The sequence below is a fragment of the Callospermophilus lateralis genome, chromosome 7 (assembly GCF_048772815.1).
Source record: "Callospermophilus lateralis isolate mCalLat2 chromosome 7, mCalLat2.hap1, whole genome shotgun sequence".
Lineage (NCBI taxonomy): Eukaryota > Metazoa > Chordata > Mammalia > Rodentia > Sciuridae > Callospermophilus > Callospermophilus lateralis.
The window spans coordinates 3,694,509-3,715,241 of NC_135311.1; the positions used below are offsets into that span (position 1 = coordinate 3,694,509).

At 43.2% G+C, this 20,733-nt stretch overlaps 2 protein-coding genes across 2 annotated transcripts; one reads left to right on the forward strand and one right to left on the reverse strand.

Moving 5' to 3' along the window:
* Nucleotides 1-664: 664 nt before the first annotated feature.
* On the forward strand, nt 665-3,127 carry Oaz3 (ornithine decarboxylase antizyme 3). The gene is given in 6 exon segments (XM_076862347.1): nt 665-740; nt 1,005-1,065; nt 1,067-1,144; nt 1,789-1,964; nt 2,338-2,423; nt 2,985-3,127. Coding segments are annotated over 6 exon segments (591 nt in total). The 5' UTR covers nt 665-693.
* Nucleotides 3,128-5,185: 2,058 nt separating this feature from the next.
* On the reverse strand, nt 5,186-19,642 carry Tdrkh (tudor and KH domain containing). Its single transcript, XM_076860931.1, has 14 exons — nt 19,554-19,642; nt 12,352-12,500; nt 11,454-11,560; nt 10,659-10,848; nt 9,837-9,976; nt 9,401-9,722; nt 8,022-8,182; nt 7,694-7,866; nt 7,421-7,485; nt 7,012-7,163; nt 6,689-6,790; nt 6,304-6,400; nt 6,045-6,136; nt 5,186-5,857 (listed from the first exon to the last, which is right to left on the reverse strand). Exons 2-13 carry the CDS (start codon nt 12,473-12,475, stop codon nt 6,084-6,086), a joined length of 1,686 nt encoding a protein of 561 aa, XP_076717046.1. The 5' UTR covers nt 12,476-12,500; nt 19,554-19,642; the 3' UTR covers nt 5,186-5,857; nt 6,045-6,083.
* Nucleotides 19,643-20,733: the final 1,091 nt, after the last annotated feature.

The window sequence follows — 20,733 nt, forward strand, 5'->3', positions numbered from 1 at the left end:
GCCTCACGCATATCAGGTGAAGGTGCTACCATTTGAGCCACATCCCCAGCCCCCCATTTTTTTTTTTTTTTTAAACAGCCCTACCCTGCAGCTCCACTAGCTGTCTGGGTCCCTGGAAGCATGTAGTTTGTAATTCCTACCCTATAAGGCAATGGAGAAAGTTCAACAATTTGTAGTACCCCTGGGTTAAGGGAAGAGATAATAAAAAACTGAACTGAGAACTAACTAATGATAATGCAGGATGGGGGCCTTGGGAGCGTCAGACACCAACTCTGTAGTTGGTGGATTTTAGGGGGAGGAGGCATCTCAGAGGAAGGGCCAGGGAGGGTGGGCACTAGTGTTCAGACAGGACTATTTGCCAACCAGTTCAGAAGTTTGCCATGAAGCACATAGTATTTAAATTTGAGCCTTTGTGATAGGGTGGGGCCCTGAAATGACATATGGGCTGACCCCTCATCTATGTCATAATGCCTGCCAGGTCACAATGAACAGGATGCTTGAAAAGGGGACTGGAGCTGTGGAGCTCACTTTGCCGCAGGGAGGCACTGAACAGAGAAACTGCCTTGTAACAGGTCCCGCCCCTCCCTTTACTCCCTCTGTTGTCTTAGGAGGGGAAGATCACGGAACTGCTGCTATCCCTGCTATCCCACCTGGTCACCATACGCCTACTATCTTTACTCCTACAAATACCGGATGAGCCTCCGGGAGAAGATGCTGCCTTGGTGTTATCCTTATAAAAGGTAACTTTTCATCTTTATTTGTGGTTATTTCTATAAACTGAAGGGAAAATGAAAATTTCAAAGAATTTCCCCAAGTGGCAGGAAATAATAGCAAAATGGGAATAGAAAGATGGCATGGAAACTAACTTTTCCATGTGGCTGACCTGGGAAAATGAAAACAGATAATGTGGACAGTACAGAAGACTGCCTGGCCCTGGGTACCAGGTATGACTCTCTTCTCATCTCAGATTTCAATGTGAACTAATTTGTCTCTCTCCCAACCAGTTACACTTACAAGGAACACGAGGATTTGACCCTCAGGCCCCGCTGCTGCCTCCAGTGCTCCTGAGTCCCCAGTAGGCCTCCAGGTGGGCAGAAGTGCTGAGCAGGGAAAAGACCACAACCAGCTTAAAGAACTGTACTCGGTAAGTGGACTGTGAGCCAGTGCTGTGGCAGGGCAGCCCCTGTAATACCTCAGAGGGGCGTTAGCAATTTGGAAAATCAGCAAATTTAGCAGATGGGACCTCAGACCTCATGTGTAAAAGCTATTTAATTTATAGAGAAGGGTTCCGGCCCAGAGATCTTAAGGTCATACAATTGGTAGTGAAGAGGGATGAGGAAAAAAGTGGGACTATATTAGGATTTCTGGAACATAAAGCATCTATTTAGATGCTAAGCTGGTCTACAATCTAGAACTCCTGCCCTTGCTCTGGTATTGTATGGCAGTAATACGCCTACTCATAACCTCTGCATTTTAAATGAGAAGGGGGAATTGAGAGAATCTCCATAATGACAAAAGTGGAAGAATAGTGAGTGGGAAAGGATCTAGATAATGAAGCTTAGTTTGAACAATAAGCCAGATTGTTTAGAGTTCAGTAACAGGGGGTGGCTTTAGTTCCTAGGATTAAAGGATAGTTTTTGAATCCTTAAGACAATGGCTCCACTTCTCAGAGGCTCCTCTATCTTCCCCCTCCTTGGTTTCATAGACGTACCCAAATCTGATAATTGATTTGAGGACTATGAACACAGAAGCAGGGGACTATTACACTCATTTTTATTCCCCTTCCAGGCTGGGAACCTGACAGTGCTCACTACTGACCCCCTGCTCCACCAGAATCCAGTACAATTAGACTTCCACTTCCGCCTCACCCCCAAGACCTCCACCCACTGGCACGGCCTTCTTAGTGACCACCGGCTCTTCCTGGATATCCCATTTCGGGCCTTGGATCAGGGCAACCGGGAAAGGTGACTAAATTCAGATGAGTGGGGAGGAAGGGGTGGAGAATGTCACCCTTCTATCATGTCACAATCAGTAAGTGGGCCAGAATACAACACTCAAGAGGCATGGAGACGAGTCTTTGAGTTAAGCCAGGATCTGGGGAACGAGGGTAACAATTCATGGGAAACTGCTGGACTTAGTACTTTTGAGCTAGTCCCTTCTTCCTAGACCTGCTTTATGGCTTGTGTGCAATCCCTTGGCTTCAGAGGAAAAAGCTACTAAATCTAGTGTTGGGTGGCTGGAGAGAAACTGAACAATATTTCTTCTGCTTCAACTAGGTGTCTTTCTAGAATTGAGCTTGGCTGAGCATGTCATTAACTGTTTTTCTCTGGCCTCTAGTTTGACAGCAACACTGGAGTATGTGGAGGAGAAAACCAATGTGGACTCCGTGTTTGTGAACTTCCAAAATGATCGGAAGGACAGAGGTGGGGAGCTGCTGTCCTTCATCCTTTATATTCAGGCAGCTTGAGAACTCCTTTTCCTTTGTAGGAGTCCCTCTTCCCCCCACTCTTAAAAAAAAAAAAAATCCTGTGTCATTACAGGGATTTTTTCTCTCCAACAAACGAAGGCACTAAACACTCTAGTCAAGTTAAAACTGGACTATTAGGAAGCCCCTGCAGGTGTGTCAGAGGCCAGACTAAGGGAGCAATGGTGAAATTACACAACTATTCAGGGCCATTCTTCAAAAACAGATACAATTTGAGTTTACTGTGCTAAACACATAAGCACATTTAAATTCCATGAAGGAGGTTCTGGGATTCTCACTTCACAAATGAGAACTGAAGAATCAAAGGGTTAACCCAGAATGTTACAAGCAAGTGTTAAATCCAGGGCTGGAGCCTAGATCTGTTTCAGTCCAAACACCATAATTTCTGCACTACATAGCCTCCCAGCCAGAGGCCACTTCTTAGCTGAAGAAACCAAATCTTCGGGGCAACCTGTGGTTTGAGCTTCAGTGTTCTAACCATTTGTTTTGTCATTCACAGGTGCTCTGCTGCGGGCCTTCAGCTACATGGGCTTTGAAGTGGTCAGACCAGATCATCCTGCCCTCCCTCCCTGGGGCAATGTCATCTTTATGGTGTACCCCCTTGAAAGGGACCTTGGCCATCTGCCCAGTGAGCCTCCCTAAACATGCTTTTCCAACTCTGAGGGGCTGGAAGCCTTAACCATGGGACTTGAGCCCAGGTGATTCGGGGCACCTCCATTCTAGGAATAAAGGGTAGTGCAATCATCAAGTGTGTGTTTGCTTTTTCTTGGGGGGTGTAGGGATGGCTGGAGTAAAACATGAGCCTGACAGAGTTGAATTCACTATTTGGGTGGCTGGACCGAGGGACCCAAGCCAGAAGGGACTCAAAAATTTTAGGTTCCTTTTATCTTCCCCTAACCCAAAACACACTTTCTCATTTATTCTATTTACTGAGCAAATGGAAGGGACAAGGACCAAGGACCAATCAACAAAGGGATTGTTAGGATGCTTTCATCCACAAATTTCAGTTCAAATTAGAGAAACCAATTGTGGGGGAAATTGAAAAGGTACATGGACCCTCCCGGCTTTGGCCCACTTTAAAAACATCCCATTTAATTTTAAATTCTGTGAAGGAGATTCTAAGATGTTCATTTCAAAACTGAAGATCAAAGGGTTAACCCAGAATGGTTTTGTCCCAGGGGAAGATGGATATAAGGTAAGAGGCAGCAGAGAAGAGGGCCCTCCAGACAGCACATACTGGGTTATACTGCAGGGGTGATAAGGAACCCAGAGGAAGGGGGATGTAAACAAAGACATAAAGGCCACATTAAAAGAACAGATTTTTATACACAGTAATGAACTGCAGATAAACACTACTGATTTGGAGACTACCAAGACTACTGATTTTCCAAAGCAGAAAGTCTTATGAATGATTTGTTAGGGACCTCTATTCATGAAAGACCCTCAGGAAGTGAGGAAACTGGACTCATTGGCATCATGATCCCCTTAAAAGGTAGCTCCAGCAAGGGCATGGTGGCACACGCCTGTAATCCTAGCAGCTCAGGGGGCTGAGGCAGGAGGGATTTAAAAGCCAGCCACAGCAACAGTGAGGCTCTACAGTGAGACCGTTTCTAAATAGAAAATAGGTCTGGGGATATGGCTTAGTGGTTCAGGGCTCCTGAGTTCAATCTCTGCTACCCCCCCTGCCCCACCTCCCCCCCCCCAAACAAAAAGGTAGCTCCAATTCTAGAGCTGAGCACACTTCAGAGTTCACTGCAATCAGCGCCTGAAATATCAACAGAAACCTTCCTGGATTCCAAGACTATAAGATCTATTCAATAAAGGAGCCTTTCTGCTAATTGCTACTGAGTTTTCTAAAAAAAAAAAAATTGAAAATTATGGTTGTGAGAATACAGTTGCCAAGCAGCATGCAGACAAATCTAACATTCCTATACTTTAATAAGGGCCTGCCTAAGGCATTCTTATATACCATTTTTTTTCCCAGTTTGCCTTGTCTTCATTTCATTGCCCATTATTTTGTTACCCAGATTACACACACACTCTCTCCACACTCACCCCCACACAAATTTGGTACTGGGGGTTAAACCCTGGGGTGCTTTACCACTGAGCTACATCCCTGGGGTGCTTTACTACTGAGCTACATTCCAAGCCTTGTTTGAAACAAGTTGCTCAGGGTCTAAGTTGCTGAGGCTGAACCTGCAATCCTCTTGCCTTAGCCTTCCAAATCACTGGGATTACAGACATGTGCCATCACACTCGGCTACATTTACATTTTTAAGTACCTTCCCGGTTCTCACTGAAACCTCATAGTACCGTCAGAAACGGATATGTGCTAATGAGGAAAAAGGATACCTAAAGTCTAAAGTTTATAATGGAGACCTATTCTTGGAATCCAAGATTCTAGTTCCAATAGTTTAGGAGGGGTTCTAATTTACATAGCCTAAACCTAAATTGGTCTGGTTTTTAATGAATGATTGGTTAGTTCTGAAGTAACATTAGGGAAAGAATATGAATTATATATGGGAGGGTGTTTCCCAGGCTGAAAAATAACAGTCTAGCAGAAAAAAAAAAACCACTTTTTTCATAGATGGTCCCCTTGATGTGAAGTGGTTGAAAATTCTCACCAGATTTAGACTCAGAAGATATTTTACCTACAGGTCTGCTTCCACTTTGTGATTTAATGAGCATTTGGCTTCTGGATAATTTTTTTTGAGAACTTTATTAAGCAAAGACTCCCTCCAAATGATTTAAACAGAACTATACATGTGTGTTCTCTCTCAAGGTGTGTATATACACATACAAGTACTATACTAGCAATTTAGAGTATTTCCTGAGTCACATTTCTCCTTTTCCACTTGTATTTAAACTAAAGTTCACAAAGAAATAGCTGGAGCTTGTTCCCAAAACCTATCTCCAACAACACATCAATTGGGTCTGAGAGGTGACATTTTCTTCCCACCTCCTGAAGATTTTTTAATACATTTAGGCTGATTTTTGCCTTTGCCTCCTGATTTCAACTACAGTCTTCGAGTTCCCTGTTCAAACACTTCCCTTAACCAGTCACCTTTTGAGGTGAATCATAAGTCTGCAGAATCATTTCTAATGACCAAACTCTGACTGTTTCCCAGCTGAAAAAGAACACAGTCTAGCAGTGATGTGCATTACGACTGGCAGAGGACACAACATCCAAACACTGAAAGATAGAGGAGGGATGGAGAAGGAGGTGAGGTGTCTTCCTCTCCTCCACACTCTTTCTGGTAATTCAATGGAAGGAGAAAATGGATCTGGTCCACAGCAAGCCACACTGTGTAATAAAGGACTGTATGGATCTCTTAGACTCTTCTCTCCAGGCACCAAATCATGTGCCTAATCCTGCCAAAGACACAAACACACAGACAAAAAGCTTGAAAGAGCTCAACCTGAGAGCAAATTGAGCTGCAGGAAAGCAACTGAGGAGAAATATATAAAGGTAGGGCATAAGGAAGCGGGAATAAAGCAAGGCCCCTACTGTCACCTCATTACTTCCCTGTTGCTATAGATAGATGATAGCTCCACTCACACAGTAAAGCAGATGGCTGAGCCACTGGAAGCCCAGACTTCAGAGTAAGTAGTCATCTTCAAGGTTATCATCGCCAGACATAGAGGCAGCTTCTAATGAGCAGAAATGAGAAAGTTAGACCTTGCGCTACTCTAATAGGCACTCCAGGCCCAGGAGAAAAATGGGTTCTTGGTGCTCAATGACCTAAGAACCTAGCTTTAATTTAACCTCACTAGTCTGGAGAGCCAAAGGTGCTCTAGGTGGGCAATGCTGTTTGTACCTGATAAGCTGAGGCAGGACAGAGTATGTGCCATCTCTCCAGGGCTTTTTTTGGATTCAGTGAGCATGCTGGCAAGAGAGGCATCTGTTTCTGTGGCCTGAGGACATGAAAACAAGAGAAAAATGAAGAACATCTTGGTGGGTGGGAAAGGAGAGACTAATCTTATCATTTTGTTCATAGAATCTGGTTAAGACAGTCGAGTTTGGCTTCCAAGAGGAATACAATGCCTCCTTTGATCAACATTTTTCAAGTAGTTTGGAAAATGAAGTAATCTAAAGGTTCCCAGGGGGCAGCACAAGCTTCAGTTCACTGAATGTTTACAAAATGTCATAACTAGAATGTTTTTCCAGAAGAGCACCCTAAATGACTACAATGGCTTACTTACACCATCCTTTAACATGTCAGGGACAGCTCTGTTTTCTTCCACATCTTCAGGAAGCTCAATTGCATATCCTTTACGAACCAATTCTAGCCCAATATCAAGTTTCTAAGAGAAAAAGTGAAAAAGAATAATGACCTTTCTGTAAGAAAGGGCAAATCCGAGGAAACAGGACAGAAGAAATACTTTAGATCTTCTTTTGATGGGATGGTGAATAAGATCTAACAAAGTAGGAGTAATATCAGGTAAGGGTTTCTGGGAAAGAAAGAATAAATGACGTTATGAAAACCCACAAGAAAATGTAAATATTACATGAATTCCAGTCTTACCTTCCCATTGCTTGTGTCATATAAATAGATCTTTGGCCAAGTTGAGATCCCAGTCTGGACATAGCTAGAGATTTTGGCCACCAGGGGTTTCCAATCAGCACAGTGAGTCAGTCTGTCAAACTCATCCAAAGCTTCCTCTTCCCACTGTTCACCTGGTAGGAAATTTTAAATAGGGGTGCCTCAGGAGGGGTCAGTGCTGTCAGAGTGGGGATTATACCCTGGAGGGAAGTTGGAACCACCCCTCTCTATCCAGGAAGGCATTTATGTTTTCTGGGGAGTTCAGGTCTGACAGCTGAGCAAGTTTCTGGCTGTTGTTTTCTTGAGTTAGTAGGGAAAAGGCACCTCCTGTGTTCTATATGAATGTTTTTCAACTTGAAGGCAAGGTCAATAGGTGGCATGACTGATTTACCTGAGGGGGCAATCCGTGCCAGACTACATTCTATTGCTTGAAATGGAAGGCTTAGGAAGTCACTCCTAAAATGAAAGAAATCCAACTTAGAATGCAAAGGCTAGAAGGGACACCTCATATTCCTTGCTTTTACACAAAACCAACTAATCTAGAGCCAGAAGTTACTCACTTGTTCTCTATAAATAGGTTCCCTTCTGAACTGCCCTGGTGATGAGTGCCAACAACTCACCACTCGATGACCATAGCTGACTCCACCCTGGCCTCCATACTGACCTGAGAGCCCTGAGGTCCTTCAGTGGGCAATCTCCATTATCTCCAAAGTCAACAAAGTAGAGGTCCAAGTTCCCATTCTCCAAGGTGCCAAGGATCCTGGCTCGATACCAGGAACCATTTGTAGATAAAGGTGCTGCTACAATATCTCCTACATGCACAGTCAAGTCTTCAGGCTACATATGGGGATGAAGAGTTAGCAGGAGGGAGAGTTAAAAAGTGGTAGATAATAAATGGAATACCAGAAAGAACAATGTTGCCCCAGAGAAAGAGAATATGAGACAATGAAAAAGTCATGCCCCAGTACTGTCCTGTTCCTATGGAAACTTACCAGACTATTCTCATAGTGCTGGGTCATCTCACTCACAAGCTTATCTAGTTGCAGGCTGCGGGAGCCAATAATTTGGATCCAGAAGTGGTTAGGATGTTCGGAAGCAGAGACGTAGACTTCCAGGTACTCATCAGCATGAAAACTGAAGTCAGGACTGGGGACTAAACACAGTGATAAGGACTGTGAATATATCAGAATCATCTCTGGTTCAAAGAGGGGAATGTATCAGGAGAATGAGATATACCAATACCAAAAGGCTGTTAACCATTTTAAAAATGGTTGGAGGAACGATGGATGACTCATCTGAGAATGTCTTAAGTACTTAGCTGTTTTCTGTAACTTTCTATGTAAGTAAATAAGTTTACATTCTTTGTCATGTATTCAAATCAGTCACCAATTATAATAGAGGTAACTCTTCTGCTAGCTGCAGGAGGATCAGGCACATGGACAGCTATTCTGCTAGTTCCAGATCCTATTCTGGATTATCATTGTGGCCTTGGGCAAGCCAAGGAGCCTCTTTTTTTTTTGCGGGGGAGGGGTACTGGGGATTGAACTCAGGGGTACTTAACTACCAAGTCACATTCTTAGCCCTTTTTTGTATGTTATTTAGAGATGGGATCTCGCCGAGTTGCTTAGGGCCTTGCTAAATTGCTGAGGCTGGCTTTGGACTTGCAATCCTCCTGCCTCAGCCTCCCGAGTCACTGGGATTACAGGTGTGCGCCACCACACCCAGCTCCAAGGAGCCTCTTTTTTTTTTTTTTAAAGAGAGAAAGAGAGAGAGAGAAAGAGAGAGAGAGAGAGAATTTTTTTAATATATTTTTATTTTTTAGTTTTCAGTGGACACAACATCTTTCTTTGTATGTGGTACTGAGGATCGGGCCACACGCATGCCAGGAGAGCGCGCTACTGCTTAAGCCATATCCCCAAGCCCTCCAAGGAGCCTCTTGAGGGTCCTCGTCTTTCTTGCCCATGTCAGCACCTTTGCATAGAAGAGAAAGCTCATAGCCTTTTTCTTCTTGAAGAGTGATGGTTTTTAGAACCATCAATGAGACATGAAATAAAAAGAAAAATCAGGTTGAGGACTTACTCATTTAAAAAGTATGTCTGGTGAAAGACTATAATGTAAATTCAATTATTTAATGTATTGTTCACAGACTAGTTTGATGTGTTAGCATATTCCTATCTCATTTGCCTTCACCAGCTGGCTCATATTCAGAAAAAATATTATTAATGTTTAGTATTAAGTAAAATAGTACATTAATCTATGATGATAGACTTATAAATACAGTCACAAAAATAGCTTTTTTTTAATTGCTTCCTATTTTGGGTCAGTTAAGCCAGTATTCCCATCCTTCATATGTTCCCTCTTTGTTACATACTTTCAAACATGGACATCTCAGGACTGGTCTGGTCTCCAGACTTCTGAAAGCTGTCACCATTAGGTTTCTCCTTGGAACCATTTTTTGGGCCTACAATAGCCATGTCGCCACTTCCTTTGCAGGGAGAAGCTGCCAGGGGTGCAGCTTGTCCCATGCTAGAACTGATGTTTTTCCATAAAGTTGGTTCTCCAGCTCCACCTGGCTCTGTCACTTCCTCTCTTCTCACACTGATTGGCTGCTTGCGTGGGACTCTGGTTTCTGCAGAATTGGCAATTCTCTTCCGAAGTTCTTCATCTTCTGAAACTTTTTCCAGTATCAAATGCTGTGGAAAATAAAAGAAGGGATAGTATCTATGCAGCCAGATGTTGATCCAGAAAGGAGTTTATAATGGGTTCTTCACACTCTTAGGAATGATCCAAGTCTGTCAACTACTTGCCTTGGCTGCTGCCACTTCCTTCTGTGTTCCTGAGATTTTTATAAGTCTCGATAATAGTAATGTGCCCTCTGATTCTTTGTCACAGGTAATTTTGGCTCCAGATGCCTTACAGATAGAACGAATTGTCTCGCCGCCTCTCCCTACATTGAACAATACACAAAAATGTGTCTGACCTTAACTATTAGAGAAATCAACATTTTAAACATACTATCAGAAGGGAGTCAATTCTCATTTCCAAACTGAACAGAATGCAAGGCGTTGCACAGCAATCATGAACTATTCAAGACATTACTGTAGGAAAGAATATACAGGACTCTGATTTACCCTTTTTACTTAAACTCCATACTTTGGGTAGGCTAACTTCATGTCATTTTCATTTTTTGGTTACTCAGCAAGGCTATACAAACTTTACATTCCCATCTCCCAAGATACACACTACATGGTATAAGAACCCTGAAATGAGGGCAAGAACTTCTTTCTCAAACAGCAGCATTAAGGAATGATCCAGGGGAAGCATAAAAGGTGCCAGATACAGCACGGTTCAGAATGACTTGGGATAACGTGATAACTAAAGGTTTTATCATGAGATGACTGCATTTACCAGAATGTTCTGGAACCTATAGACATATTCTGATCATACCACTTCTTAAAGTAATGGGTTTTGTTTCTGTAAGAAAGTAAAGCTCTGGATTCAATTTCCATTCCCCGCTACCCCCACAGTAAGGTGAAGGGGGAGTAGGCCAGGAGAATCCTTGGGAAGATGTAAAAGAAAGGCAAAAGTAAAGAATAAAGGAAACAGCACAGGAAGCTGTCCAGTGGTACCTATGATTCTGCCCACAGATCTCTGGGGGACTGAGAGCTGTTCAGACACTGGGGTATTCTCTGTCAGGATCTGGTGGATTGCTGCTTTGGCCTTGCACACCTGAACAGGAAAACCACTGATAAGCAGCACTCGCTCATCGCCTACATCCTCTGTGTCCACATCAATCCGTGCACCTGTCTGTTTCCGCAGCTGCAAAGGAAAGGAGACATGGCAGTGTATTCTGGAAGAGCTCCCAGTGGGGCCCAGCTAATGACACTCTAAACAAACCCTGGAGGTAGATGGAGTTGATAAAACCATCAGTTATTCAGAAATGCTATAATCAGTCTTCATTTACTTTTGCTTAAGGAAGGAGATTAATGACCAAAATAATTACAAATAGCAGTTAATTCAAAACCATTTCTATGTTTATAATCCATCCCTCACCAGTTTTATCTTGATTAGAGAATTAAAGATTTTGTTTTCTTGACATTTTAACTGAACAATGGAGGATGACAAGAAAAACCAGGCAATTCTATATTTACTGCCAATTAATGAACGAGTTAATTCCATAACAGAAAAGACTGGTTCAACCTATACCAAGCTGAGAATCATCCAATTAAAAACTTCTATTTCAAGCTAAATCATCTATTCTCTAGGAAGGAAAATAGCATAGTTAAAATTTTTCTGTAATTTATCCAGAGCTTTACTTTCTTACAGAAAGTGTGTGATTTGTGATATAGGGTGAGAGGAAGGAATGAGAAGTGAATAAATAGACACAATATCTGGGAAAGCTGTTTGCCTGTTCAAACACTTGCCTGTTTAATATTGGCTCCTTGACGACCAATGATGAGCTTCACAGCCTCTTGGGGAACTCGCATCTCTATCTCGATGTCGTCCTCCCCAACAAATGTCAGCCGCTCTTCTGCACAGATCATGGCTCATTAGATCAGACTTAAATACACAAGAAACTACCACCATCCCTTCTCAATCTGGTTGTCAGAGACACTGATCAAGAGGTAAAACTGAGAATGTCAACCATAATGACAAACAGAAGCAGCATTTGAGTGAGAATTAGAAGTTCCTAAAAGAACAGAGATGGAGGCTTAGGGTGTTGTTCAGTGGTAGAATACATGCTTAGTATTCGTGAGGCTGAGTTCAATCCCCAGCAACCCCACCCCCAACCCCACCCCACATGGCCCTTTCTCTTGGATACCAGGCTAACACCAGGAAATGCTAACATGGGGATGCCAACATGGGAAAAGCAGACTATGAAAAGGTGTTCTAAGTTTTGGGCAAACTACTTCTAAGACAAGACTCCTGGAGAACAATGAAGGCCAGAAGTTGTCTAAGCCATCTAAGACTCAAAACTTCTCCCGACTTATTTGTACATTAGTTATTTCTCTAGGTCTAGCCTGTGAGAAATCTACCTTCTTCTAATAACTAATTAAAAGGAACACAGAAATATTTTTTAAAACCCCCACGTCACATTAATTTTGTAAAAGGATCAATGGAGTTATAAGTTATTTCACAGACTAGCTTCACAGTAAGAACATAGAAAAGAAGAAATCAAATATTTTCAAACTCTTCACAGAAAGTCAATTATATCTCACCAAACAATACATGGTATGGCAAGGAAATAGTTTCATTTCAACTTAACGAGGGCAGGAACATGGTTGGAGTATTTTCACAGGCACAATTGTGGGGTTCACATACCTCTGCTTTCCCTGTATCTGCGGTATAGGATATAGGCAACTGTTGCACTGGCTGGAATCCCAAGGCCCAGGGCTATTTTCTGAATAGTGGACATGCTTGTCCAAGAAGTCCGTTCAGTGGACATTTTCTGCTATACTCTGACTTACATCCTGAAATAAGCAAACCAAGGAAAAAGCTTTCATCAATTTGCTAGGATGGCTGGCATAGGGACATGAGAACACATTGTTATTGAAAACAATTTTACTAATTTCTCATTTCAAGAGCTTCAGAAATCTCAAAATCTATTTCATGAAAAAGATCTCAGGGTATTAAAAAAGTTAGTGAAGAGGGGCCAGGGTTGTGATTCAGTGGTAGAGTGCTTGCCTAGCATGTGTGATTCTCAGCACCACATATAAATAAATAAAATAAAGGGCCATTGATAACTAAAAAATATTTTTTAAAAAGTTAGCAAAGGGGGATATATACAACTGTTTCACTTTTTTCCCCCAAGGAGAAAATTAATTAGTTTTAGAAGCCAAATGATCAAATAAAATATTTTTTAAAAACACTTAAACTTCATATCAAACTATTTAAAACTCCTTATCTATGTCTTGGGCCTTTTACAGAAGATGTTATCTCTACAAGGAGTGCCATTCCAGACTTAGTACAATCTTGTAAATATAGACTTAGTTTACCATCTCTGCTTCCGGTTTCTATTTAATCTTTAAAAAACAGTGAAAGGGAGTTCTGCTCTACTCCTTCACTAGACCTAACTTCACAGGTCATCAACCTAGAGAACATGTATGCAGCCTTATCTTACCCTACTGCAGCAGGAGGAAAGCAGCCAATCCCCCCGACAAAAATCTTTCTTTGGTTTCTGTGTCCTCTTTCTCTTGGTTTCTCCTCCTGTTTTCCCTGTCAGATCCTTAAGATCCTTCAGAGTCTGGGGACTTCTCTTCCTGTGCCTTCTATCCATTGCTAATGGCACTCTGCTCTTTGGGCAATTTCACCCACACCTGCAGCTTCCATTACTACCTGTATGCTAATGTTTCCAGCAACATAGCACTGGTCTGATTCCGAAGCACATCAAATCTCATTGAGACTTACTGGCCTTGTTGCTATTAATCTGACACTGTTTATTCGTTTTGCTGTCAAGCAAATCTTAACATTTCCCTTGCTATAATTCCTTATTGTTACATACATTTAGGTTCTCCCAATGATTTTGCACCTTCTCTTCTCAAACCTCTAGCATCTCCTCCATTCTTTCAAATGATGTTCTTGCTCCCTATCTGAGAAAGCAGAGCCTTCAGAGAAAATATCCACAAGCTTCCCCACATTTACCTGTCTCCACTTTCGCTTGCTTTTTTTTTTTTGTGTGTGTGTGTGTGTATGTGTGAAATGTGGGGGATTGAACCCAGGGCCTTGTGCATGCAAGGCAAGCACTCTACCAACTGAGCTACATCCCTAGTCCTCCACCTTCACTTGTGCCTGAATACTTGACCTTTTCACCTGTGACCATGGATGAACTGTCTTATTCCTATAGCTGAATTCTGTCATATTCGTGTTGCTCCACCAGGTCTTCTTCCTTTGTTGTTAATGTCCTTCCCTCTATTGGATTTTTCCATCAGACAAACATCCTCTCTTCTTAAAGAAAATCTATCTTTATTCTGCTTATTTCTCCAACTACATCCCATTTCCCTGCTTACTTTCACATGAAGACTCTAGAATGCCAAAACTTCAGTCCTCAAATTTTCTTCATCTATTCTACCTACTTGTCAAGGTCACCATTGATTTTGCGTTTCTAAATCCAAAGATCAATTCTTAGTTCTCAACTTACATGACTTTGCCACAGTATCTGGCATAGCCTGTGATATCCTCTTCTCTAAAATACCTTTGCCTGGCCTCCCCAGCAGCACATCCTCCTGCCTTTATTTCCCTCTTCCTTTATTTTATACCAGGGATTGAACTCAAGGGTATCAACCCACTGAGTCACATCCCCAGTCCTTTTTATTTTTTATTTTGAGACAGGTTCTTGCTAAATTGCTTAGGACTTCACTAAATTGCTGAGGCTATTTTGAACTTTTGATCCTCCTGCCTCAGTCTCCCAAATCGATGGGATTACAGGCATGTACCACCACATCCCAGCCTCTCCTCCTTTTTTGACTGATTTGTTTCAGTTGCTGGTTCCTTCTCATTCCTTGTAACTTCCAAACACTAGATATCCCATGGGTCTGTCCTTTGTTCTCTGTTCTGTTTCACTTCCTGAGTGGTCTCATCAAGTCTCATTCATGGTCTGGCTTTAAATCCCATCTATATGCTGCCAATTCCCAAATTCATGATCTAGTTTAGGACCTTTCTCCTATAATCCAGGGTTTGTATATCCAACTGCCTATTAATGACATCTCCTTTTGATATCTAGTAGGCATCTCAAACTGAATAGGTATAGCCCTGAGCTCCTGATCCACTTCCTTCGGGTAGTCTTTGCCATTTCAGTAAACAGCAAATCCACTGTTTAATTCCATAGGCAAAAAAATCAGTCATCCTAACTGCACATTCAGTCTGTTAGCAACGTTTCTATGTTACATACTCTACAAATTATCCAGAATCTGAACACTTTGTACCTCTCTATTTTTATGATCCTGTTCTAAAACACCATTATCTTTGGCTTAGATTACCACAACTCCTTAATTATGTTCTTGAATTTGCCATTGTCCATTCTGTTTATTCTCAATATAACCTCTGAAGAAAGTCAAATGTTAATTCTCATTTTCTGAGTCAAAGTCAAAACAACAGTGTAAAGTGTTTGTTGTTCCTCCCTTAGAATATAAATACCTTAAGAATAGGAATTATTTTGTTTCATTCCTCAGTGCTTAGCACATAGTAGCACTTTATATTATTTTAATCAATATTTATGCAACCCTGTAAGGCAGGAAATATTAACCCTATTTTTCAGAGGTGTACATGTCCTTGAAGAGGTTACCTAACCTCACTCCCAGAGTCTGGGTTATTATTTGTTTATAAAAAAAATCTTTTAAAGTGACTTCAGAAGTCCCTCCCTGACCTTCCTTTTCCTTCTAGGGTAAAATTGAATTTTACCAGGTGGTGTTTTATTCTTTGATTAAATTCAATTCAAAATTAAAAAAAAAAAACACTGATAGAAAATATTGCAAATGTCTTAAAAAAATAAATAAATAAACCAAAACCGAAAGATAGTACTTGTTTCCAGATATTACAATATAGCAGAACGAAATACACATGGCTTTTAAAGAACTTGCTTTAAAAAAACAAACTGATGATTGGGCTGGGGTTGTGGCTCAGTGAGAAAGCGCTTGCCTACCATGTGTGAGTTAGATCCTCAGCACCTCAGAAAAAATAAAGTCTCTGTGTTCATCTACAACTAAAGAAAAAAACAAAACAAAACAGATGATTAGTAGGGCACAGTGATGCAGGCTTATAATCCCAGTGACTTGGGAGGCTGAGGCAGGAAGATCACAAGTTCAAAGCCAACCTTGGAACCTTAGCAAGACTTTGTTTCAAAATTAAAAAAAAGGGGGGGGGGTGCTGGAGATGTGGCCCAAGCGGTAGCAAGCTCGCCTGGCATGCATGCGGCCCGGTCCTCAGCACCACATAGAAACAAAGATGTTGTATCCACCAAAAACTAAAAAAATAAATATTAAAAAAATTCTCTCTCTCTCTCTCAAAAAAACCCGGGGGCGGGGGGATGGGGATGTAGCTCAGTGGTAAGGTGCTCAGTTCAATCCCCAATACAAAAAAATAAAAATAAAAAAATTTAAAAAGTAAATGAATTTTATGCCATAATTTGCCTCCAGATACAAAAATTCAACCCAAATAACATATAAACAAAAATCTATTTCTCCTTAAAAAATACTAGTTTTGTCCTAAAACTAGTATTTTTGTCCTAAAAATACTCTAATTCAGGACTCTAGAATAAAACTAGTTCTAAAAGTGCATTCCCTGAAAGCCTGTGAGGAGGAGCCAAGAGGGAAGGAGACCCAGCATGAAAAGATCACTTCTAGGAACAAATCCAGGTAAGGAGATTAGAGGTGGTTTTCTCATTACCACTCAAACAGACCACCAGAATTTGCATCTGGTATGTCGGGGATGTAGCTCAATGGTAGAGCTCCTGGTTAGCATGCACAAAGCTCAGAGCTCAAGCCCCAGAACTTGCTCCACCCCAACTGCATCTAAGTCAGGCTGCTTTACCAAAGGCTAGAACAGAATAAAATTCTTCAGAGGTATCAGAAGTTTGCCACTAATTTTCTAGGCAGTAGTTTTAATTTAATCTACCCTCATGCCTAGACTCATAGCCTGAAGAAAAAAAAAGAAAAAAAAAAAAACCAAAACCTTCTTTTATTGTCTTGGTGAAAAAATTTTATCAAGTATCTTGTCTCTTTGGGACAATTAGTTGCTCTGTAGGTTTAGCAAATCACTTTTAGAGACTGGAGCATCAACCTGAGGGAATACTGATCCTTTCACTCTGCTTTTTTAGGGAAAGGATAGAAGGGTTGAGTTTAAAGTGGGCTGTTTTCATTTATGAGGTACTTTCCCCAAATCACTGAATAAAAATCAGTTTCCCTCTCTTTTATTAAACAGCCTGAAAGGTTGCATGATATCAATTAAACACCTCTGTATACACCAGAGGAAAGGAAACAAACTTGGTTTCATAAGGTTTTTGTTTTGGGTAGCAGGGATTGAACCCCAGGGGTTCAACCACTGAGCCACACCCCCAGCCCAGCCCATTTTTTATTTTGAGAAAGGGTCTCACTAAGTTGCTGAGGCTGGCTTTGAATTTATGATCCTCCTGCCTCAATCTCCCAAACCGCTGGGATTACAGGTGTGTGCTACCACGCCCATCTTTTTCTGCTTAATTTTTGAATACATAACTTTCAAAGTATACTTTCCTATACTAAGAAATAATCTATTCTTTTTAAAATTTTTAGTTATACATGATAGTAGGATGTATTTTAGCAGAATATACACACATAGAGTATAACTATTCTATTTAGGTTCCCACTCTTGTGGTCATATATGATGTGGAGTTACCCTGGTTGTGTATACAAATACAAGGATAGGAAAGTTTTGACCAATTCTACTGTCTTTCCTATTCCCCTTTGTCTAACCCAATGGACTTCTAGTCTTCCTCTCCCCACCTTCCCTTGTTGTGGGTTGGCATCCACAATTCAGAAATAATCTATTCTTTATCTCTAGGAACGATTTTACTTTTTTTTCTCTCTCCTAGTTACTTCATATATTTATTCATATGGTCTCCAAAGTGCAAAGCTTGTCTTCGTTATTAATGTGCCTTGGTTTTATACTGCTAGTTGAACATGCTAGGGATAGAGGATGAATAAGAATTCCTGCTCTGAGATAGTCACATTTTAGTAGGAGATAAACATCTACTAGACAGTGCAAAAAAATAAATTATTGGCCAATGCAACAGCAGGGAGGAGCTAAAAGGCTTGTCTTAGATGGGACACAATTGAAAATCATTTAAAATAGAAGTCATTTATTGTCTGCCAATTTATTCAAACCAACGAAAACCGAGTATCCAATATGAGCCTGGCTTGGGGGACACAACAGTCAAGAGCTGCTTCCATGGAGCTTCTTGTCTGGCAGAGGTCTTGACAGGAGTAAGAAGGTGTTAAAAGGTTTTGGAAAACCAAAAATAAACCTACCCCTGTGCTCTTGAATGCTCTCGGCCTTTAACACCACCTTTCTGGCCATAATTCATGCTTATGGGGCACAGAAATCAGAATTTCAGAACTGGGGGACCCAGAGACTATTTTCTTCATTAACGATGTTACAACTGGGGCAACTGAGGCTCAGGGATATAAAAGGATTTCACTGAGGTTACAAGGCTGATTAGTCATTTCTATACAATAGAAGGTTGAGGGAAATAATTCTGTTTTGAAGGCTAATTATAATCCTACCTCTGTATGGAAGCCAGAAGCACTATAGTTTTTCAGTTCTGAAACTACCAAAATCAAGACCAAGGATATCTGATATTTGGCTGGCTCAGCAGCCAAACTCCCTCAATCATGACCACCTATTCTAGGTTGGGCTTCATTGATAGGAACTTTCATAGAATCCCAAACATCCCTTCATAACATACACCTTGCTTGTAATTTTTGATTAATGACTACGTCTGTTGTAAGAATGAACTGAAAGCAGCAAAAGTAGGTTCAGGGAGACCAGACTACTCCGGGTGTCAAGGATGGAGAGAGAAGAGATAGTAGTGGATAATTTTTTTGTGATACTGGAATTGAACCCAAAGTTTCATGCATGCTTGTCAAATGCTCTACTACTGAACTGCTTCCCCCAACCTTTTAAAATTTTGAGACAGGTCTTCCTAAGTTGCCCAGGCTGGCCTGGGACTTGTAGTCCTCCTACCTGAGACTCCCAAGTTGCTGGGCTTACAGGCATGCATCGCTTTCACCAGCAGAGATAGTTTTAGTAAGTAGAACACTCGAGACCTAGCCACTGATTTGTGGAAAGGCAGAGGGGAGAGCCAAGGAGCTGGCCATCAGGTTCTGGATGGCACACCTGCCATTTGATCGTGTTGGAAACAGAGAATATTGATTTGGTGGCGGAGTCTGTGTCACAAGAAAATGAATATCCACGACAACGATAAACTTGTCGGTGGACTTCTATTTGAACCCAAAGCTAAATCTCACCAACCCCTCTTCGGAGATTACAAATGAAGGTGTTCACTGTGCTGTCAGCTCGTGCCTCCAGGGATGTGTTAATGAAGCCGAGTCAGTCAAACCCACAAGGATTCTCCGTTAGGAAACAAAGAGGAAGATTGGGGAAACCAACCAAAAGCCCGGCGCATTATTCTGTCAATTAAGAGTGGTTATCTCATTAGAGAGAACTTCGGAAACAGGTGGGGGAACCAAAGCAGCTCATCCGCCGACGGCACGTCCCAGTCCCACCCAGACCCGGCTCGACAATGCACACCCTCGCCCGAGTCCGCGGGACCCGAGAGGTGTCCTGGAGCCGATCCGAGGTCCCCGAGGTAGAGCTGCCGCCAAGCAGCGCCCCACAGCCCGGGGCTGACACTCGCCCCGGGGCCTCATACTCCCTCTTGCCCGGGACGCGGGGGCGCCCCCCTTCCCTCGACCCCACATTCCTGCTTTCCAGTTGCCAGAGCTGTTCACAGCCCGGCGTCTCCCAACACTCCCGCTCTCGAGCCCCGCCTTTACCGCTCCTCCAAGTCGGCTCTCGAGCGCTCAGCCTCGCGCCTCACCCCGGCCACCGCCTCCTCCCACACGCACCGCGGCTAGAGCCCGGCTGGCGGGGCTTCAGTCACTCCTTCCCACCCCCGCAGCCCGCCTGCACCAATCAGCGCCCCGCTCTCCGCCTGATCGTCCTCGCTGCAACCAATCCTTCCGCCGGCCTGCCGTGAGCGACGTGCTGCGCACCGCTGATGTCCAATTACCCGGATGTACTCCAAAGCCGGCCCACCCCGTCAGCCAATAGGATCCAGGAGAGGCAGGTGTTGTTCATTGAGATCGCACCTGAAGAGAATTAGGCAGCCAATTAGAAGCTTTACAGAGGCCTCCCGGTCCATCTCCGAGCCAATTGCCGGGGAGGCGGCCTCCTAAGCCTTGCGGGAAAAATCAGCGCTCCGGCGGCTGGGACCCAGGTGGGAGGGCGTCGGAGGCCTTCCCCGCGTTACGGTTCTCCCAGGAGGGTGTCTTGGGCAGAGTTGGTGCCCCTGCACACCCACTGGCCGCCGGGGAGCCAGCCTCATTCGGGCGGCTCGGCACCACTTTTTTCTCGGGTGATTTTTTTCCCTCGCTCGGTCCCCCACAAGTGAGAGGAGCTCAGGAGACGCGGAAGTCATTTTTTTTTTTTAATTTGAAAACAGGCGAGATAGGCTTCGTGGGTGGGGGCAGGCGCTGCGTCACGGAGATCGAGGATCCACGCTTCTGTCCCTCTGCCAAGGCGTGACCCGACGCGGCCCAGACTGCGGCCGGAGCGGAGAGAGGCCCGAGCGCCCCCTGCGGTGGGGAGGGACCTGCGGGCGCCGCCGCCGCGGGCGCGCTCCCCCGGGAGCGGGCGAGAGTGGGTGGGCTGCTGCCCGCGGCCGTTTGCTTTGCAAGAGTGAATTCCAGGCGTCGTCTGGGCCCCCGGACCGTTGAGAACCGTTGGGTCCTGCTGCTGCCGCTGCGCCCGCTCGGTGCGCTCCGCCCGAGCCCGGCCCGAGGCTCTCCCCGGCGCGCCCGGTCGCTGGGACGGCCGCCGCACCGCTGCTGTCGCAGTGCCCAGTGAGCGCCTGTAAAGGCTCGTTGGATAGAAGCAAGATTACATTTCCATCAATTAGGACGTGCTCTTGGTACTCAGTTTTTTTTATTTTTCTATTATTTTTTATTTTTATTT

Bases quoted from the DNA above. Each gene is read 5' to 3' on its own strand.
- Tdrkh (XM_076860931.1), bottom strand. From the start codon at position 12,475: ATGTCCACTGAACGGACTTCTTGGACAAGCATGTCCACTATTCAGAAA. The intron at 7,867-8,021 runs GTAAGTTTCCAT...CCCCATATGTAG, and splicing joins AGCACTATGAGAATAGTCTG to CCTGAAGACTTGACTGTGCA. The intron at 7,164-7,420 runs GTAAATCAGTCA...ATTTCCTACCAG, and splicing joins GGCACGGATTGCCCCCTCAG to GTGAACAGTGGGAAGAGGAA.